The 21,203-nt window shown below is 40.7% G+C and overlaps 1 protein-coding gene across 1 annotated transcript in view; it reads left to right on the top strand.

The window, feature by feature from the left end:
* The window catches only part of LOC113407020 (ATP-binding cassette sub-family A member 13-like), a 289,939-nt gene that overhangs the window by 123,478 nt on the left and 145,258 nt on the right, over nucleotides 1-21,203 (top strand). The window contains exons 35-41 of the mRNA XM_026654099.1: nucleotides 1,090-1,224; nucleotides 2,831-2,954; nucleotides 9,134-9,352; nucleotides 13,277-13,495; nucleotides 16,211-16,407; nucleotides 17,930-18,087; nucleotides 18,558-18,788. Coding sequence (XP_026509884.1) covers nucleotides 1,090-1,224; nucleotides 2,831-2,954; nucleotides 9,134-9,352; nucleotides 13,277-13,495; nucleotides 16,211-16,407; nucleotides 17,930-18,087; nucleotides 18,558-18,788 — 1,283 coding nt within the window. The remainder of the gene's footprint in view (nucleotides 1-1,089; nucleotides 1,225-2,830; nucleotides 2,955-9,133; nucleotides 9,353-13,276; nucleotides 13,496-16,210; nucleotides 16,408-17,929; nucleotides 18,088-18,557; nucleotides 18,789-21,203) is intronic.

The following is a 21,203-nucleotide window of genomic DNA, read 5'->3' on the forward strand; positions in this document are numbered from 1 at the left end:
TGTGTGTGTGTGTGTGTGTGTGTGTGTGTGTGTGTGTGTGTGTGTGTAATACCCTCATGATTGTCCTGAGGAGGGATTTTTGAACCAGGTAACTGATCCAAGATGGAATCTTTTCTTCATTTGGTGTTATTAACAGCAAGATGGTCTTGCTGTCAGAATGGAAGCCATCTCAAGCACCAGCTGCTGATAGAGGGTTTTCTACTTATGTGCAAGCTGATAAGTATCAGAAGAGAGCAAATTTTCCACCAGCTCTAGTTTGCAATAACTATCAGAAAAAAAGTTATTTTTTGGTTGAAAATTTTAAATAAGAAATGTCCGTGTCCCCCCCCCCCCCAGGAAAAAATAGTTTCCAATAAAGCAGGTCAAGAACATAACTGGCTATGTGGCTATCTTTATAAGATCTTATGTAGAAAGTGCAATAATCTAGTTTTCTGAATAACTTTTCAATTCAGAAATACAGTAGAGGTATTACATTTGAATTCTAAGTACTGCTAGTGTTTTGTGTTTTCCTTCCTTTCGTCATACACCTGCTGGAATATGAGTTTAAGTAATTTTTCAAATGATTAGTGTTTGGAGCCCCAATCTTTGGCTCTCACCATCAGGCACTACTCTAAAATATATACTATATAATAGATTGCATTTAGTCAGGATTTGCAGGTTTCAACTAAATAAATCTGCTGCAGATCTCTTTTAAACCATTTGTTTACATGTATCAGCAAACTGTCTTAATGCCTGATTTATTGAACAAACGAAAAAGAGCTTCTCTCATATTTTTTTTCAGCATTTTGCCTAGTGATCTTATTTTTTTCTTTTTACTAAAATAAAAGGACAGCTAAAATAAAATAATAAACTTCTTAAAAACTCTGTTCCACTATGAGTTTTTTCATATTTGCTCAGCAGTAATATTACCTGCTGTTGCCCATAGAGACTGAGCAGCCTAAAGTTTAGTTTCTATTCAGTTAAAATTACAGTGATTAACATTGTTCTTTTTTGTCCATCAATGCTCTTGAGTGTTTGGTGTTGACGTGTATATGATCCTGCTACCTGTGGTGCTCTACAGATTTAGCACTGACCTTTTTTTATTACTAGGCATTCAATGGAGTAACATGTACCAGCCCCTGGCACAAGGAGGATCCATGACCTTTGGATGGGCTTGCTGGATGATTTTCTTTGATTCAATTCTATATTTATTAGCTGGCTGGTATTTCAGCAATGTAATCCCTGGTAAGAACAAGTACTCGTAGATTTATTAATACCAAAATGAGTTGTTCTTTTTCATTCCTTTATAATTAAAACATATTAAATCTTTGATGCCTCTGAATTAGGGCTTTCTGACATGCAAAATACATGACTACTGCTATGAGTGAGACTAACTAAGAAAACCTTCATGGGTCAGTGAATGACGCTAACTGGTGGGCTGGAATTGTCATATGGTATGAAGTCTATTTGTGTATGTATATAAGGAGAGTAGATAATTGGATAAGGACTTCTCAGACTGATTGACACTGTATAATGACAGAGTTCAGTCCAGTAGCAGAACTCATATTGAGTTAACTGGGTGTTCTGTCCGAGTCAGGATTAGGACACTTTATTAAGGCTATTTATTAATAATGTATTTTCAGAATGCTAATGAACAATTTGATTTCCTGGTTATCATCTCTTTCCACCAATAATTCCGGGTCACAACTGAAATTAATTACATCCCAAATTTATTCTCAGAAGGTGGGATTCATTTTTCCTACAATCTCTAGGTTTTTTTATTTTATTTTATTATTAATGCCCTTATGTTGGTTGTTGGGGCATTTGGAATGCTTTCTAAACACCTCTTTCATGACCTGAAATTTACACTCGCTCAACTTGGCAAATTACATGGTTTTTGCTGCTTATTGTATATTTAATTCAAAATGAATAACTGAGAAGTTTGACATGGAAACAGAAGGGAATACAATAATGTAACTGTATCTCAGGCAAAAACCTTTCACTTAAAAATTAAGGTCGTCACTTGCTATTCAGTACCACATCCTGTGACTCCACGGATACAAAAACCACATTAAGTGAATGCTGAGTGAAGCACTGAAAAGGTCAGGAAATGTCAGTGTTAAGGCAGTATGTGCAGCCATACTTCTGCCCCATTGTGTTAATGTACTACAGTACAAGGCCAGATCCTTGCTCCTCTGCCAGCTGGCTTGCAAAGTGGTGGTGCAAAGCAGCTGGAAAGGTATCAAATCTGTCTCCTTGATGATTCACTTGTGTACGGAGAAGTATCTTTCGTGCCATTCAGCTGCTGCAGCAGGTTCTACATCATTCCTCCCTGCCCTAGTGTAGGAAACGAATCTGGGAGAAAGCAGGCGTGGCTAAGATGTCACTAGACCTTGCTATCCCTTGGTGCTAGAATAGCAACTGTTGGCAGGTGGCACATGCTAGGGACTGGCCCAGATTAGGGCAGGTAAAAAGCTTGACACCTTTACCCCAGCTCATTGAGTCTTACTAAGCTTAGCTCAAGATATGGGCCAAATCTTTATTTGGATTGTCTCACTAATGCCAGGATAATGCTGAGAGAGCCGTTTCCACAAGCAAATGTCAGTGTCAAAAGTTCCATTGATTTCTATGATAGCAAGATTGACCCCAAAGCTTGTAACATGCTTTGGGATATTTTGTGAAGAAAAGTGCTATATAAAAATCTATGCTATGCAGTATAGATAAGATTTTATATCCCTGTTCCCTTGGAAAACAACAACAGAAATATAGGATAATAGAATTAGCTTATATGTTTGAACAACAAATGAATTTTGAAAATGTTTCAAATGTTTCTCTTATATTTAACATCTAGGAAGATTGGGGTTCAGAAAGCCATGGTACTTCCCCTTTACTATCTCTTACTGGAAGAAGCTGTGTGGTACAGAGAAGAGAAGGAAACATCTAAATTCCAATATGCTTTTTGTCAATGAAGGTTTGTAATAGCAGGAGCCTTAGTAAACATTATTTTCTTTTTCTGCGTAATTCACTGTTAGTAATCTATCTTCCATAATTGGTTGAGTCTAAATTTAAATTTATATCTCACTACTCATGCATCCTAACATTTTGTTGGGTTTTTTTTTATTTAAAAAGATTTTTGGAGTAAAAAGTTTTCATTGAGCTGTCCACAGAGATGTCTGAGTGGATAAAGTTCAATTAGAACCCATCGCATAAGAATGGTCATACTGGGTCAAACTAATGGTCCATCTAGCTCAGTATCCCGTCTTCTGACAGTGATCAGTGCCAGATGCTTCAGAAGGAATGAATGGAACAGGGCAATCATCAAGGGATTCATCCCGTCATCCAGTCCCAGCCTCTGGCAGTCAGAGGCTTAGGGAAACCGAGAGCATAGGGTTGCATCCCTGACCATCTTAGCTAATAGCAATTGATGGTCTTATCTTCCATGAACTTATCTAATTCTTTTTTGGACCCACTTATTCTTTTGGCCTTCACAACATTCCCTGGCAATGAGAACCAGAAGTTGACTGTGCATTTTGTTTTAAACCTGCTGCCTATTAATTTCATTGGGTGATCCCTGCTTCTTCTGTTACGTAAGGGGGTAAATAACACTTCCCTCTTGACTTTCTCAACACTATTCATGATTTTATAGATTTCAATCATATTCCCCCTTGTCATCTCTTTTCCAAACTGAATAATCCCAGTCTTTTTAATCTCTCCTCTTATGAAGCTGTTCCATACCCCTAATCCTGTTTATTGCCCTTCTCTGTACCTTTTCCATTTCTAATACTTTTTTTTTGAGATGGGGCAACCAGAACTGCCTGAAGTATTCAAGGTATGGGCATATCCTGGATTTATATAATGGCATTATGATATTTACTGTTTTATTATCTACCCTTTTCTTAAAGCTTTTTAACATTCTGTTCGCTCTTTTGACTGCCACTGCACACTGAGTGGATGTTTTCAAACAACTATCCACAATGACTCCAAGATCTTTCTTGAGTGGTAGCAGCTAATTTAGACCCCATAATTTTGTATGTATAGTTCGGATTATGTTTTCTAATATACATTACTTTACATTTATCAACATTGAATTTAATCTACGATTTTGTTGCCCAGTCACCCATTTTGTGAGAGCCCTTTGTAACTCTTCGCAGTCTGCTTTGGACTTAGCTATCTTGAGTAATTTTGTAATCATCAGCAAACTTTGCCACCTCACTATTTACCCATTTTTCCAGCTCATTTATGAATATGTTGAACAGCACCAGTACAGATCCCTGGGGGACCCCACTATTTCCCTGTCTCCATTTTTTAAACTGACCATTTATTTCTACCCTTTATTTCCTATCTTTTAGCGAGTTATTGATCTATGAGAGGACCTTCCCTCTTATCCCATGACTGCTTACTTTATTTAAAAGCCTTTGGTGAGTGATCTTGTCAAAGTCTTTCTGAAAGTGCAAGTACACTATATCCACCACATCACTCTTGTCAACATGTTTGTTGACCCCGCTCATGATTCATGATTTTCCTTTAGAAAAAGCTATGTTGACTCTTCCCCAACAAATCGTGTTTATCTATGTGTCTGATAATTCTGTTTTTTTTACTATAGTTTCAACCAGTTTGCCTGGTACTGAAGATAGGCTTACTGGACTAATTGTAAGGATCATCTCTTGAGTCTTTTTAAAAAAAAATGGCATCAGGTTAGCCATCCTCCAGTCATCTAGTACAGGAGCTGTTTTAAGTGATAGGTTACATACCACAGTTAGTTCTTCAATTTCATATTTGAGTTTTTTCAGGACCCTTTGGTGAATAGAATCTGGTCTTGGTGACATAGTACTGCTTCATTTATCAGTTTATTCCAAGACCACCTCTATTGACACCTCAGTTTGGGACCGTTCCTCATATTTGTCACTTAAAAATGGCTCAGGTGTGGGAATCTCCCTCACATGCTCTGCAGTGAAGACCAATGCAAAGAATTCATTTATCTTCTCTGCAATGGCCTTGTCTTCCTTGAGTGCTCCTTTAGCACCTCGATTGTGCAGTGGTCCCACTGATTGTTTGGCAGGTTTCTTGTTTCTGATGTACTTAAAAATTTTTGCTGTTAGTTTTTGAGTATTTTTCTAGTTGCTTTTCAAATTCTTTTTTGGCCTACTTCATTATACTTTTATGCTCCTTTCTATTTTCCTCAGTAGAATTTGACTTTCAATTTGTAAAGGATGCCCTTTTGCCTCTGCTTCATTTACTGTGTTGTTTAGTTATGGTGGCATTTTTTGGTTCTCTTGCTACTCTTTTAATTTGGGGTATACATTTAATTTGAGCCTCTAATTGGTGTTTTTAAAGTTTCCATGCTGCTTGCAGGCATTTCACTCTTGTGTCTGTGTTATCCGGGGCTTTATGAACCCAAAGCTCTTGGTAACATTTACTCTTGGTGAGGTGGAGGCAGGACATAAGTAAATTGGGACATGGCCATCCGACCGATAGATGATTGACATTACAATACAAGAGTGCTCTTATTTAAACTATACTTTATTTAGTCTCAAGCACTTACATATGTCCCCAACAGGTTAGTAAAAACCCACAACCCCCAATAATTACCAAAGTCTGGAGCAATTTTCGAGTGGTACAATGACAGCCATCCGATGGCCTGTCTTCCATCTGCCGTTGGATACCCTCAGGGGTGTCCACAAAGTGATCCAACTAGCCCAAACTTCTCCCCCCTTATTTATTGTTAGTATGACAGTAACATGTCAATCAAAAAAAACTTGTTAAGCAAACAATTTCAGCGGTTAAGCAAGAGGTTTGCTCAGACTGCTAATTAGAAAAATGTGTTTTTTCAGAGTCTGCTTGCTTGAGGGCCCTGACAAACACACCCAAGAGTATAAATATAGATAAGCTTCCTGTTTTCTAAAACCCATGCCTCATCAATTTAAACAGAAATCTTATCAGGAAGGACGCAGGGTCAGGTTCCCTTCTTGTGGTCGCTCAAACTCCCTCATCTCCTGGCTTAGTTATGCTAAGGCTGCAACATGGGCCCACTAACTTGGCTGTTTTTGTCAATAAGCATGATAATTGATTTTCCAGTCACTGGAAGTGGTCCAGGCACTTTACTGATCCACCATAATCTCCCCGTATAACTGTTCCTTTTAATGTCCGTTTATATAGTTTCCTCATTTTTGTGTAGTTCCCCTTTCTGAAGTTAAATGCTACTGTGGTGGGTTTCTTTGATATTTTACCCCTCTACAAGAATGTTAAATTTAATTATATTATTGTCGCTATTACTGAGCAGTTCAGCTATATTAATCTCTTGGACCAGATCCTGTGCTTCACTTAGGACTAAATCAAAATTTGCCTCTCCTCTTGTGAGTTCCAGGGCTAGCTGCTCCAAGAAGCAGTCATTAATGGTGTCTAGAAACATTATTTCTGAATCCCATCCTGATGTGACCTGTACCCAGTCAATATGAGGATAGTGGAAATCCCCCATTATTACTGAGTCTTCTATTTTGTATTTTGTCTCTAATTTTCTTGAGCATTTCACAATCACCATCAACATCCAGGTCAGCTGGTCAGAAGTATAGTTTTACTACTATTCTCTAATTATTCAAGCATGGAATTTCTAACAGATTCTGTGGTACAGTTTGATTCATTTAAGATTTTTACTATATTTGACTCTATGCTTTCTTTCACATGAAGTGCCACTCCCCGACTAGCCTGACCTATTCTGTGATTCCTGTATATTTGGTACCCTGGTATTACAGTAGGAGTGGTTCAAATGACTCTTTGAATATATATTACTTTGTATCTGTCAACACTGAATTTCATCTGCCATTGTGCTGCCCATTCACCAAGCTTTTTAAGGTCCCTTTGACATTCCTCACAATGTTGTATAGTGTTCACTAACCTGAACAATTTTGTGCTCATTAAAATTCATGGTCAGAGTTCAGTTTTTCTACCGCTACACTTTTTTCAGATCAAATCAAATATAAGGCTCTGTTTTTATCTTCTCCTTGCTTCAGTGAAAAGTTTCTTTTATGTGAATTTTCTTTTTCATTCTGTTTGTTATCTAAACTCTGCCCTTTCTGACTCTTTTTTTAGCCTCACATTTTAATAACACACTTATCACCTCTATTTTCCAGGGCTACAGCTGCCTACAACCATTTCCACTGTTTCTTTCCAGTTCTGTGTTTGGCTACTTATGAATTCCTTACATGTTTTGCTGTTTAAAATCTGATTTCTTTTATTTTCTCTAAGGCCCATTTTACTACGTTGTCATGTATTTCTTTTGATTAAAGATTCATGGATAGAGAAACACATGCCACCCACATCCATTCTTGGGCCTTGGCAGTCCTCTGCAACCATATGAAATTACATATTATCTGGACTGGTTCAGCTATCTATAGTAGAGGCCAGAAGTCCCAATCACCCAAGAGCATTTTGTATCAATACCTCTCTACTACTGAAGGGAAAATTTCAGAAGCTTCAGAGGTTCAGTTAAATGTCTAAATATGTAGATATTAATTGGAATATTATCTGAACTAACTTGACTTCGAAGCCCTCCATCGAGTGATCTCTCCTCACAAACAGGCTCCAGATCCCACCATCAGTAGATTTCACATTTACCTTTGATGATTACTTTGGATAGAGACCTTCACTTTTTCTCTCCCAGTCCTGACAGCTCTTTGCTCTTCTTAGAGTGGAAGGAGAAAAGAAAGATTATCTCTTCCACCTGAGCAATGGCAGGGTCCAGCACCTTTGTGTTAAGCTCCAGAGTACACCTGGGATTTATATCAAGTAGCAGAAAGGGCTGTGTAGCAGGGTGGACACCTGTTCCTGCCTGGAAGGGCCTGAGATAGCCCAGGGAGCAAGCAGCTACTGGGCTGATTGGGGGAAGTGGCTGCAGCTGGGGCCATGCCCCAATCAGGCCTCAGCTGGCCTGTATAAGAAGGCTGGGAGCCAGGAGCTCAGTAGTCTCTCTCTGCCTTTGGAGAGAGAGGGGCCTGGCTGCAGGGAGCTAGACAAAGAGTACCTGAGTGGAGCAGGGCGGGGGAAAGGCTGGGGAGCTCCAGCCTGGAAAGCCCCAGGCTGCGACCTAGTATTAGGCCAAGCGGTACTGGGGGTTGCAGAGGGCAGCCCAGGGCTAGGCCAAGGCAGCAGGTCCAAACCCCCCTTACCTGTGATGAGTAGGCTTATACTGCAGTCTGCCCCAGGGAGCGGGGGCTAGTTGGTGACTGGCAGTGGCCTAGTGCTGAGGCAAGGTTGGGATAATGGGTGGGGGTTCCCCAGGGATGGGAGACCCAGATCTGTGGGGTACTGCCAGGGGGCAGCATCCCAGTAAGAGGGGCACCGGGTCCTGGGAGGGACATGGGCGCCAGCAGAGGATGAGGCGGATCACCGGCCTGCTGAGGGCGCTCCAGAGGCTGGAGAGCTAATTCCCTGGATGACCAGTAGGAGGCGCCACAGGGGTGAGTCCGGTCGTCTTACAGGCTGGTAGAGTTAAAGTTCTGGGCTCTGAAATACAATCCAGGAAAGCTAAAGGGGAGGATGACCTGGGAGAAGGACCTTGGTACAAGTTGCAGGGAAGCTGGCAAAGTCTAGTTGGAGAATGGTCACAAGGTTGTTGGAAGGGATTAAAACCACCTTTATTCTAATATTAAAAATTACTGAGCAATGAGCAGAGGTTCTGGTTGTTTCATATTTTAACAGAACTGGTTCTCCAAACACTAGCCTCTGTTATTCCTTTGTGTTGTGTGCATTTCTTTTTCTCCATTCCATTTAGTCAATGATACTGTCCCCGTTTTCTCTGGTCCGCAACCTCCATTTTTGCTCGTTCCTTTGTAAAAATCTCATTATTCAAGAAATACATTTTACTAGATGACAATAACATTTTAATAATTACTATATATGTGCATATTTGTATTAACATGTGCACACACATTTATCCGTTTTATTTTTGGTGTTTTAAGCTGCAATTAAACGTTTTCATTGATTAGATACTTAGCATAACTGTGGTCCCTATCCTTGATAGTTATAAATTGGCACAGCAGCATTGATTTGAATGGAGCTATACCAATTTATACCACCTGACCCTGTAGCTTAAATGTACAACAGTGATGACCATTTCAGGAAACGTAAAGCCAGTGCACTTTCACTATATAACTGCCAGTGCTTTTAAAGCTTTATTCTTCATTTACACAGGTTCTCTGCCTGCAAATGAGAGAAGCGTGAGTGAAGGAGGAAGCCCAATAGGAGTTATACTGATGTCACTCACCAAAGAATACACAGACAACAAAAAGACTGCAGTTAAAGATCTCAGCCTCACTTTCTACAAGGGTCAAATCACAGCTCTCTTGGGTGCCAATGGAGCTGGCAAGACTACAATAATGTATGTCCATTGCTGAATGATGGCCTACTACACATTTTACCTTATCTGGTGCTTTGAAATGTTTTGTACATCAGCAAATGAGCTATTCCATCTCCTTGCTTGGTTATTGTTCTTGCACGTTTTTGCCAAGCAAAAGATGCCACTAAAGTTGCTTAAATGAACTTACTGTGCCATGGTGCCCCTGGCAAAACAAATGCATTGCAGTGGAAAATTGGGTCCCATTTATCATAACCTCAATGGTAAAGCTATTATTTTAAGCAGCTTTAGTAGTAGCTGGGAGATGAGGGGTTATTGTGGGCATGGGTGCAGAGAGACCTGAAGGAAACCCTTCTTTCTTTTCCTCACACTCTACAACATTCCACCTGTGCTTCCATCAGATGGTGATCTCAGAGGTTTACTGAGCTTGCAAACTTTCTTCCTGGATGTTGAAGAGGATGTTCTGACAGCTGAAAAGAAGCCGAAATAACAAAGAAAAACATTTAAAAAAATCTGGCTTAATTAAAAAGTTAATCTGTTTCTTCCTTTTATATTAATGAAATATCAAGAATTCGGACCATTTTTTCTCAACCCCTGCAGGTACATAAATTACTAATGAGAATGAACTGGATTCTAGATTTAGTCAACTTGATTAACATGGGTAAGGATTGCAGAAATGAGCCTACATAAATTAGGAATTAGAGATTTTACCCTGCATTTACAGCTAAACTGGGATAAATATATTTTTTTTTAACCAGGAAATATTAGTCAGTTGATCTCTCTCTCTCTCTCTCTCTCTCTCTTTTTCTGTGACTTGGCTAGACAAATGAGCCTTGTTCAGGAAATAGCAAGAGAGATAATGAATTATTGATATCGGGTTTAATTAAAAAAAGATTTTACCATTAGAAACTTTTCCATAATTATAAACGGCCAAATACTCCACTTGTGCAAGTTGTTGTTCCAGTTCCAGTACACCTAATAGAAGTACACCAATTTACATCAGTTGAGGCTCTACCTAAAGCACTTTTGGAGTATTAAGGGATGCTTCAAGTTGTTGAGCACCAAGTAATTTTATTTTAAAAAATTACGAAAACTTACAATTTAGAGAAACAAGAAATAGCAGGGCAAACCTTTAATATTTCTCTCTCGTAATGCCAATTCAGTGACATGACTCCCACTATTTTAGTCACATGAGGTTCTTTGCCAGGATTTAGGGGAAACTGCTATTAAAACAAGCGAAATAATCCCAGTTAGTAACTATGACTGCCTTACTAAGGAAAGGAAATGAGGAAAAAAGAAAAGATAAACAATTGTTACTTCAGTTACAAACTCTTCTATATATGTCTCTGTGGAGAACATTGGACAGGTTACACCTTTGAAAGTTGTCCACCCTGGCAGAGGTCCTTTTATTCCCAAAATTAGTAGAGTCCTGTGTCAGAGTATCCTTATTAACTAAAACAACTTATAGATGGGCAAAAAATAATAATTTTGAAATAATTTTGTTCCAGGGCAGGTAAGTCCTGTTGTGTTTATCATGGATAACATAGTTTATAAATGGGCAAAGGTTTTAAAATCTTAACTGAGTCCTATGAATCCAAAGAAAGTATTTGTCAGTTACTGAAAAGAAGCCAGTCTCAAGACCAATCCTTGAACGGCAAGTTAGTTAATATCCAGAATCTTAAATTCAAATTAAATCCCACTGTTTTTCTATTTACCAAAGGTTAGTCAATGGCTTCTCTCTAGAAATAAATGGTCTAAACCATTTGGGGTTTATTGGGAGAAACTGTGAATATCCTAAATTAAAATAGTATTTCAATATCCCATGAAAATCATTACAAGAAAATTTTAAATCTAATTCCTTGGCAGCTCTTTACAACTTCATCTCACCAATCCATATTGAAGTCTTGATGGTGATGCCATTTGAGCTAGAAGATTACTTCTTCTTGATGCTGTTCAGTATCTTTCTTCTTCTTAGCAGTTGGTCACAGCTCAGTTGCAGAGATGAACAGGATGAGCTGTGATGAGTTCTGAAAAGTTGAGGATGAGAGCAGAGTGTTGCTGGTCATTTACTTTATGCCCCTCTCTTTTGTCTAATTTCACGGAAAGAGGAGAAAACACTTCTTTCAGACTTGGTAGGATTCAGATTAGCTGTTATCCTTCTTTTATTGGCTCAGTTTCTTTGTGGGTTGGTCTTAGTAAAAACCCTCCCCTCGTAAATATAAACTTCTAATTGTTTTGGTCTTTTGTGGCAGGAAACTGTCAGAACATCCTTAATGTTAGAGTTTTAACTTTTTACTCAGCACATTTTCTGAGCTATTCATTAGGTTTCATCAGGAGTTGAAATTCTGTTTCAAATAGGTTCAAGCCCATATGTTAGATTTGAAAGTTTTTCAATTTTGAATTATTCTTAAACTTAATTCTTAAAGAGAGGCTTTTAAACTTGAGTATTCATTAAATAAATAAATTGTCCTTTCTCCTAATCAATCTTTGGAGAGGTGCTGCTTGTTTTTATGTGTTTGTTCAGGAAGTTGCTTAAGCATTGCCAGATAACTAATTAACCCCCCCAATTAAGAAAAAAATATTGTATACTCAAATGACTTCTTACATTAATAGCCAGTCACAGCAAGGTCAGTGGATTCCATATTAGTACATGAAGTATCTTACCATTTAGCAAAGATATTAGTAAATTATTGCATAAAAAACTTTGCATTTAGATAAAATATTTGCAGCTGTACATCTCAAAAGCTTTTAAGGAATAAACAAAGTTTTGAACCATTAAAAGGAAAAACAAGGTAGATAAAAGTAACCAACAACTTCTGTAAAACATTTTCCAGCTATCTGGGATTTTCTTAGTCTGAAGAATGAAGACTTCTGAGTGCTTATAGAAGAAATTATTTTCAATAAGAAAATTCTTTAGCACCTTATGAGTAGGTTTTAAATGAGAGGTTTTGTGTTGAAAGAGCATGTGTGGAGGGTGGGATAAAAGGAAAGCCCACTTTACATCTTAGTTTTACAGTTAACACCACATCCATATGTTTCCCTTTGTTCTAAACAAAACATCCTTATCTTCTTTTAAAGTGAGGACTCTTTCTAAAGCATAAATATCATCATACAAAGTTTGGGTTTTTTTTAGATAAGATCCTATCTATATCACCTGGTATCTTACGCAAAAGATGTCCTGTTTTTGATAAGACCCTTTTATTATGGTTTTTGGACCCCAGAATGCTCCTTGGATTTATGATCTGCTTTTGTGATATATTTACATCTTGCAAGTAAAAACTTGTATTAAATATTTTATGCAAAGCACTCATCACAATAACCAATGCTTATGTACATTTTAAAAACATATTGTAAAGGAAAGTAGTATAGAAATTTAAAGCCATAGTAGGTAAAAGTTAAATTTTGGACCCTTTATAAACATACAGGAGTTTTATGGCAAAGGTATCTCCTTTGGCACTTGAGACTTGTCAATGGTTGACAGAAAGAAGATTGCCTAAATAATTCCATTTAATAAAATGAGCAACCAAAAACAAAAGTATGTGTTCAAATGAGTATACAAATAAATGTAGGTCTCTCTTAAAATCAGTAAAGGTAACATTGTAAGAGTAAATTATAATTTTATTAATAACCATTTTTGCATTAATCTCAAGGTTTCCTCCATACACACTCCAGCATCATTTAAATAATGCAGCTGCTAGACAAGAAATTATTGCGAGAAGTCAATTGATCAAATTCAGGATACAACATAGAGTATGTCCTGAATATAGTGATTTTATTGAATTTGTATTATTTCTTATGAGCAGGAGCAAGGTGTGTGTGGTAATATTTTTTTTTATTGGACCAGCTTCTGTTGGTGAAAGAGAAAAGCTTTTGTGCTCAACAGAACTCTTCTTCTGCATCTCCCATGCGATCAAACAGCTACAACAACACTGTTATTTCTTGTATCAGATCAATGTTGACAGGCCTGTACCCTCCCAGCTCTGGGACCATCATCATCAATGGAAGGGATATACATACTGATCTGGCTGCTATCAGAATGGAGATGGGTGTTTGCCCACAGTATGATGTGCTGTTTGACACCTTAACTGTGCGAGAACATCTGCTGTTCTATGGTTCAGTGAAAGCGCCTCTGTGGACAAAGAAACAGTTACATCACCAAGTCAGTAGGTTAGTGGTTCTTATTTTCCTTGCTGGAAACCTGTATGTAGGCTGTCCTTCAAAACCATTCCAAGAACACTGTGGTGATCAAACAAACAGCCTCATGCTAGGAAAGTCAGCCCTAACTATTGGAATCCTGAGAGCGCTAATGATGGGTTTTGTATTCTAAAATTCTGGCTTGTATTTCCCAATCTTAATTTTCAGTAATAAAACTATGGCAATAAAAATTAGAGTAAGAATATTACAGACAAGGTTTAAAAAAATTCTTTAGTGGTTTCAGCTAAAGCATAGAGGAAGTGGAAACACTCTTTCTTATAGTACTTGGACTACTGAATTCTGAATACCCTAGAACCATGTAATAACAATGCTATGCAAGATCCTCAAAGACACAGGGGATAGATTCTTGCCACTAACTAGATATTTTTATGGGAAGCAGAACATTTGTATTGAATTAGGCCCCCATTGCTAAGGCTATTACAGAAATGAGAAATTAAAAAAAGATTAAGGCAACAGTAAGGTTACTTTTTCTAAACAAAGCAACACAAGATTTTAATGTAGCTTGTCAGAAGATTGGAAAGCATGCTGTGTATACCTTGATATAAATGTATTTATTCATATAAAGTCAGCTCTTTGCAGTAGAAATTTGCTTTCTTTAAAGTAGAAAATTACTGTGAAGGACTGGATAACTCACAGACAAGCACTGGGATAGCTTGTCTTGTGCTTGCCCATTCAAATCAACCCAGGTTGATAGTGATAGAACACAATTAGCAGCCAATGGCGTGACGTGAAATTAGTTGGTGGTCTTGCAGTCTAGTTCTTATTGGACAGGTGTCCACATAATACATGAAGGCAGCATCAAAAAATGACTAAGGACTAAATAGCCTATGGCAAATAAACTACCTCTTTTTCCCAAGAGATGACCTTTCACGAAGTGTGTGGAAATTTGCTCTACTGCGGTTCATATTGTTCTGTTGGCTTTTGTCTCTGGCACCTATTTACAAGCTGAATTCATCAGGACTTCATACCATTGCTTCTGTGTGGTGTCCCATTCCTATAATGGGACACCGCACAGACATAAGTGTTTGCATGGGGGATCTCTTTGCAAGGCTGTGGCCTAAAAGATCTTGTTTTGTAAGGAGAAGCAGAATGTGCTAATTATCCTTGAGTTCTTATAACTGTTTCTTTCAGATCAATGTGAGGGTTTTTATTTGCCTGGGTGGTTATACTAGGGTAGCAGGTGTCCGGTTTTCGACCGGAATACCTGGTTGAAAAGGGATGCTGGCGGCTCTGCTCAGCACTGCTGACCGGGCCGTTAAAAGTCTGATTGGCAGTGCAGTGAGGCTGGCAGGCTCCCTGCCTGGCTCTGCGCGGCTACCGGGAAGCGGTCAGCATGTTCCTCCTTCCATCGGGGCTCTGCAGCTCCCATTGGCCGGGAACCGCAGCCAATGGGAGCTGTGGGAGCGGTGCCTGTGGGCAGGGACAGTGCGCGGAGCTGGAGGGACATGTCACTGCTTCCTGGGAACCGCCTTAGGTAAGTGCTGCCCGGAGCCCACATTCCTCATCCCCTCCTGCACCCCAACCCCCTTCCTGAGCCCCCTCCTGCATCCTGAACATCTCATTTCTGGCCCAAGCCCAGAGCCTGTACCCCCTCCCACACTCCAACCCCTGCCTCAGCTTCGAGCCCCCACTCCCCAGCCTGGCGCCCCCTCCTGCACCCCTAAGCCATCATCCTCAGCCCCACCCCAGAGCCCTCACTCCCTCCCATACCCTAACCCCCTGCCTGGTGAAAAGGAGCGAGTGAGTGAGCGGTGGAGTGAGTGGGGGGCTGGGCCTCAGAGAAGGGGCAGGGCAGGGGGTGGGGCTTTGGGGAAGGGGAAGGGCAAGTGTGTTCAGTTTTCTGTGTTTAGGAAGTTGGCAACTCTAGGTTATACAAATATTAAATAATATTTCAGAGTCCTTGAACTATCCTCAGCTCTCCTTGAAATGTTCCTCACTCCCTCCAGATTCTTATAGGGGCTAATCTAAAGCTTATTGAAATCAATGGAAAGACTCTCCGTGACTTCACTGGAACATGGTTAAGGCCTATAATTTTGAATTATTTTTTGCTTTATCCTGTACAGAGGCCATTAAAAGTATATTTCAGGAGGCTCATAGGGAGGTTGCTGTTAAAAATAAGAGACTTTTTGATTATTACTATTACTTCTTTTCAGTGGATACCAGAAGAAACTGAATAGTTATATATGCTGCTCTGTACTTAAACTGCCCATGGATATTTTGCATGCAAGTGACTTTTCGTCACTTTACTGTGGGTTGGGATCATAGGCGCGGGAAGTAAGGGTGTGGGAGGGTGCTACAGCACCCCCAGGTTTTATGCGGGGCTGCTGGCCCCACACCTGGGGGTCCACTCCCTGGCTCCTGGCCCTGCACATAGGGTCCTGGCTGCTGGCCCCTGCCTGGGCTCCACTCCTGGCTCCATGCCCGCACCCAGCTGTGGCCACAGCCTCATCCCCCTTACCCTTGTCTAGGTCCCCTTCCCACCCTCCCAGAGACACAGTCCTGCTCCCAGACTCATCTCTGGGGGCGGAGGGAGGGGTAAGAGAGCTGGCTTTCAGCACCCCCACTACTAAAAATGTTCTAGTGCCGTTGGTTGGGATGATGTGGTAGCTGATCTAAAAAGGCTTGTGATTTTCAAAGGTCACAGTTTTATTTGTATTCTTATTCTAGAGCCCTGGAAGATGTGGATTTATCCCACCACCAGTTCAAACATGTTGGAGCCCTGTCTGGGGGAATGAAAAGGAGGCTCTCAATTGCTATCTCCTTTATTGGAAATTCGAAGACAGTTGTTCTAGATGAGCCCACCAGTGGTGTGGATCCATGTTCACGTCGGAGAATCTGGGACATTCTGTTGAAGTACAGAGCTGGTACAAAACTCATGTCATGTTCTGGCTAACATCCTTCCCAGGCAAAGGGTGGTTGAAAATAGTATTTGTCTTTCCAGTTGCTGAATAGAAATCCTAACAGAGATAACTATTCCATTCAGCTGTTGAAATTTTAAAGCAGCGAACTAAAATTCAAAGCTTACTTCTCTTTGTCTTCAGGAAAGATGGTTGATCTAGTGCAATAGTTTTCAAACTTTTTTTCTGGTGACCCAGTTGAAGAAAATAGTTGATGCCTGCGACCCAGTGGAGCTGGGAATGAGGGGCTCAGGGTTGGGGCAGAGGGTTGGGGTGCAGGGGTGAGGGCTGTGGGGTGGGGCCAGGAATGAGGGGCTTGGGGTGCAGGAAAGGGCTTTGGGTTGGGGGGGGCTCAGGGCTGTGGCAGGGAGTTGGGGTACGGGAGGGGGTCAAGGCTCTGGGTTGGGGGTACAGGCTCTGGGGTGGGGCTGAGAATGATGTGTTTGGGGTGCAGGAAAGGGCTTTGGGTTTGGGGGGGCTCAGGGATGGGGCAGGGGATTGGGGGGCAGGGTTGGGGCGTGGACTTACCTCCAGAAGCGGCCAGCAGTAGGTCCAGCTCCTAGGCAGAGGTGTGTAAGCGGCTCCGCGTGGTTCTCACAGGCACAGCCCCTGGTGTTCAGGGCAGGGGGCAGCGTGCGGCGCTCCGTGCCCCCCCAACCTAGGAGCCAGACCTGCTGGCCACTTCTGGGGCACAGCACGGTGTTGGAACAGGTAGGGACTAGCCTGCCTTAGCTCTGTAGCACCACTGATGGGACTTTCAGCAGCCCGGTCGGCGATGCTGACCAGAGCTGCTGCAACCCAATCCCTTCCATTCCACGACCCAGTTCTGGGTCGTGACCCATGGTTTGAAAAATCTAGTGGGTTTAATGCAAGATTCAGGTTAGCTATGAGTCCATGCTGATCCTGCCCTGGATGAAAAGGGTTATCTCCTACTTCCATCACTCTTTGACTTTGCTTTTTCATTTTTGGGGGGCTCACTTTCTGTTCTTTCCCATATGACTGCATATATTTTTCTTCTAAAGAGAATACTCATCAGTCAAACCATTCCATTAATTTTCAAGTGTCATGAGCTAAAACTGACTGTAGGAGGCAAGCTTCTGAGATAGCAGGCACCTCCCCTCCCTATTAGCTGGAATAAACCACAGTGAATGATCCATTGAAACCGGCACCAGAGTTATGTGATTTTAAGAATCTCCTAATCTCATAAAACACCTTCTCAGCCTTGAAATTGCAACTGCTTGTTGTTGTCTCTCTTAGATTGCAGTACAAACTTTGCACTGATTTATAATCTGTACCGTCTCAGGGAGTGTGAATGGGACACGTGTTAGCAGGCATTTTGTGTCTGTGTTCTGCATACTGAAGTACAGTCTTGTAAGTTTATAGAATTACTATTGCCTCAGGAATCCTCCTGGGGGGAAAAAAGCGTCTCTCATGAGAAAACATTTTAAAATAAAGTGTTAATCTGTGTGTACTGCTCTTCCTGGGGTAGATTGCACCTTGATCTTCACCACTCACCATCTCGATGAGGCAGAAGTGCTCAGTGATCGCATTGCTATCCTGCAGCATGGGCAGCTGAGATGCTGTGGTCCTCCCTCTTATCTGAAGGAAACATATGGCCAGGGATACAGTCTAACAATCATAAAAAAGGTATGGTGACAGAATTGTGCACAATATGTACTTCATGCTAAGAAATGGTCATATCAATTATTCTGAGGGAACCTTGCAATGCTGCTAGTAACTTATATGTGAGATAAATGTGGTAATTCTTTTATCTTACATAACCAGCAATGCAGGAAAGACTTGGTCTATTTAATACTGGTGCATAACAAATGTTTTTCGCAACCTTCATACTTGAATTAATTGGCACATAAAATAATCTAGCAACATAGTGAAAATTAGTAATTTGATGATTTGCTGAATAGAGGCCCAATCCTGCAATCCCTTACTCATGGTGAGTAGTCCCTTGCTCACAAGATTAGACCCAGAAACTTCACTGGGACTACCCAGCAGAGGAAGGGTTTCCAGCACTGGCCCCATATTTGTTTTCAGTTTGACTTGTTTTACAACTTTCTGATGGCATATAAGCTCCATTTATTATTGTTTTCCTTTCTGTGCAGCCCTCTGCGTTTGAAATCCAGGATCCTGAGTACATCAGTCGAGTCACATCTCTGATACAGTTCTATGTACCAGAAGCATTCCTAAAAGAGAACAGTGGGAGTGAGCTGACTATTGCGATTCCAGCGAAGGCAGATAAGTCCTCCTTTAAAGGCCTCTTTCAGGCTATGGATGAAAACCTTGAACGTCTACATGTGACTGGCTATGGCATTTCAGATACCACCTTGGAAGAGGTACTGTGTTTCTCTCTCCATAGTAGCTGTCAGTGGTTAGAGATGCTCTACTGGCTTCTATCTAACCTTCTTGACCATGTTTTTACTACCTAATATTTCAGGACAGGTTCCTGAGGGGAGCATGAAAGAGCATCTCATGTAAAATATAGATTTTTAAATTTTGCTATATTATTTAAGGGCAACAACCACTCTCCTCCCATAATTCATTCCAACAGCCTGATGTATCCTAAAGGGTGATATCACCTTTTGGAAGGTTCTTCTCTGTCTCAGCTGATCTCAGGAAAATTTTACATGACCTGGGTTTTAACTCCAAACCACTGTCAATCCAAATCTCTCATTAACTCTTAGCATCAGAAAAAAATTGAGCTTTGAATTAATTGGGGATGAACTTCAGAAGGTTTGGCTGTATAGTTCATATAACTCTCAAAAAATTCTGTCTCTTCTCTGAATTCTATCCGGACTAACCAAACCTCAGGAGTTGGCAGAACTGGTCTGGAAATCTTACAAGAATAGCTGTTCTTGCAAATTTACTTCTGCTTCTGATCTGGCCAATGTACCTGATGGGGGTTCATCACAACTGGTTTTGGCTCTGGCATTATTTAACTGGCTATACCAGAGAATGAATTCTTTCCACTACAACTATCTGTTCTTTTCAAAATTCCCTGACCCATCATTACTCTAGTATCATAGTGTAGATCCTTAAAAAAACAAAACACCCCCACCCCCTGTTTTTCACTGCTTGAAATGATGATAAAAGAACAAAACTAATATTTTTCAGTAGATGGGGGACAATATTTTCATTTGATGGTACAATCCACTCAGCAGCATTTCATAGAAATATGATTTTTCCAGCGATCTCCTTTAGTTCTGTAAACAGCCCAAAGTGGGCCATGTACAAAAAGAAAACTTAGGATATGACCAAGCACAAAACAAATCACAAGTATACAAAATGCACATTTTTGTAAGTTAGTGTCTCTTTAGATAGTTTACCACACAGCGTATAGTAAGCTTTCAATCATTTTATGTACCCCGCGCCCTAAGAGGTGGGAAGGTATGTTGCATTATTAGCAGCAGTCTGAAGAGAATGTCGTCTAGGGAAGACACTTATCTCTTTTCTGGGCTTATGAAACCAAGACTCTGGAAAGCCTGTCATCTGGGACATTATGTGTTGTTGCTCTGCAGCATGAATGATGCATGTGGAAAATAATGGGGTCAGATATAAAAACCATTAGCAGTTATCTGGTTTGCAACACTGAGACTTTTTTTTTTTTTTTTTTTTTTTGCCAATTTAGAATTGACATTTTATTTTCAAATAAAAAATACAAAAATCCACATGCATACAAACAAACGATGGGAAATGCATAGCCCCTACTTACTAAATACATTCAGTTCTGTGAAAAGGTCCATTGTAGCAGTGGTTCTCAACCAGGGGTACATGTACCCCTGAGGGTACGCAGAGGTCTTCCAGGGGATACAGCAACTCATCTAGATATTTCCCTAGTTTTACAACAGACTACAGAAAAAGCACTAGCGAAGTCAGTACAAATGAAAATTTCATACAATGACTTTTTTATACTGCTGTGTATACTATACACTGAAATGTAAGTACAATATTTATATTTCAATTAATTTATTTGATAACTGTATGGTAAAATGAGAAAGTAAGCAATTTGTCAGTAACAGTGTGATGTGACACTTCTGCATTTTTATGTCTGATTTTGTAAACAATTACTGTAGTTTTTAAGTGAGGGGTATGCAAGACAAATCAGACTCCTGAAAGGGGTATAGTAGTCTGGAAAGGCTGAGAGCCACTGCATTGGAGCATACATTAGAACAGTGGTTCTCAAACTTCATTGCACCATGGCCCCCTTCTGACGACAACAAATTACTACGTGAGCCCAGGAGGGGGGACCGAAGACTGAGACCGCCCGAGCCCGAGTGCCCTGGGCAGGAGGGCCAAAGATCAAGTCCAAGAGCTTCTGCCTTGGGTGGGGGGCATGTAATCTTAGCCCTGAGTGGTGGGGCTTGGGCTTCAGACTTGCTGGGGCCCAGGGCCAACACCAGCCTGGGCGACCCCGTTAAAATGGGGTCCCGACGCACAGTTTGAGAACCACAGCCTTATACCTATGTGAAGTGCTGAAAAAGTCATTAAGACCCCCAGTGTACATAAGGGGGTCTACCCACACACAGGATATGTCTACACTGACCAGGTCAATGGATTGGGAGCTCAGGCTGTGGGGCTAAAAATAGCAGTGTAGACATTGCGGAGCAAGCTAGGCCCCGAGCTCTGAAACCTGGTGAGGGGTTAGGCTCTCCGAGCCCGGGCTCCAGCCCAACCAGGAACACTTACACTGCTATAGTCCCATAGCTTGACCCCCCATGAGCCTGAGTCAACTGACCTGGGCTCTGAAACTC

This window comes from Terrapene carolina, unplaced genomic scaffold, assembly GCF_002925995.2.
Source record: "Terrapene carolina triunguis isolate 2854851 unplaced genomic scaffold, T_m_triunguis-2.0 Scaffold180, whole genome shotgun sequence".
NCBI lineage: Eukaryota > Metazoa > Chordata > Testudines > Emydidae > Terrapene > Terrapene triunguis.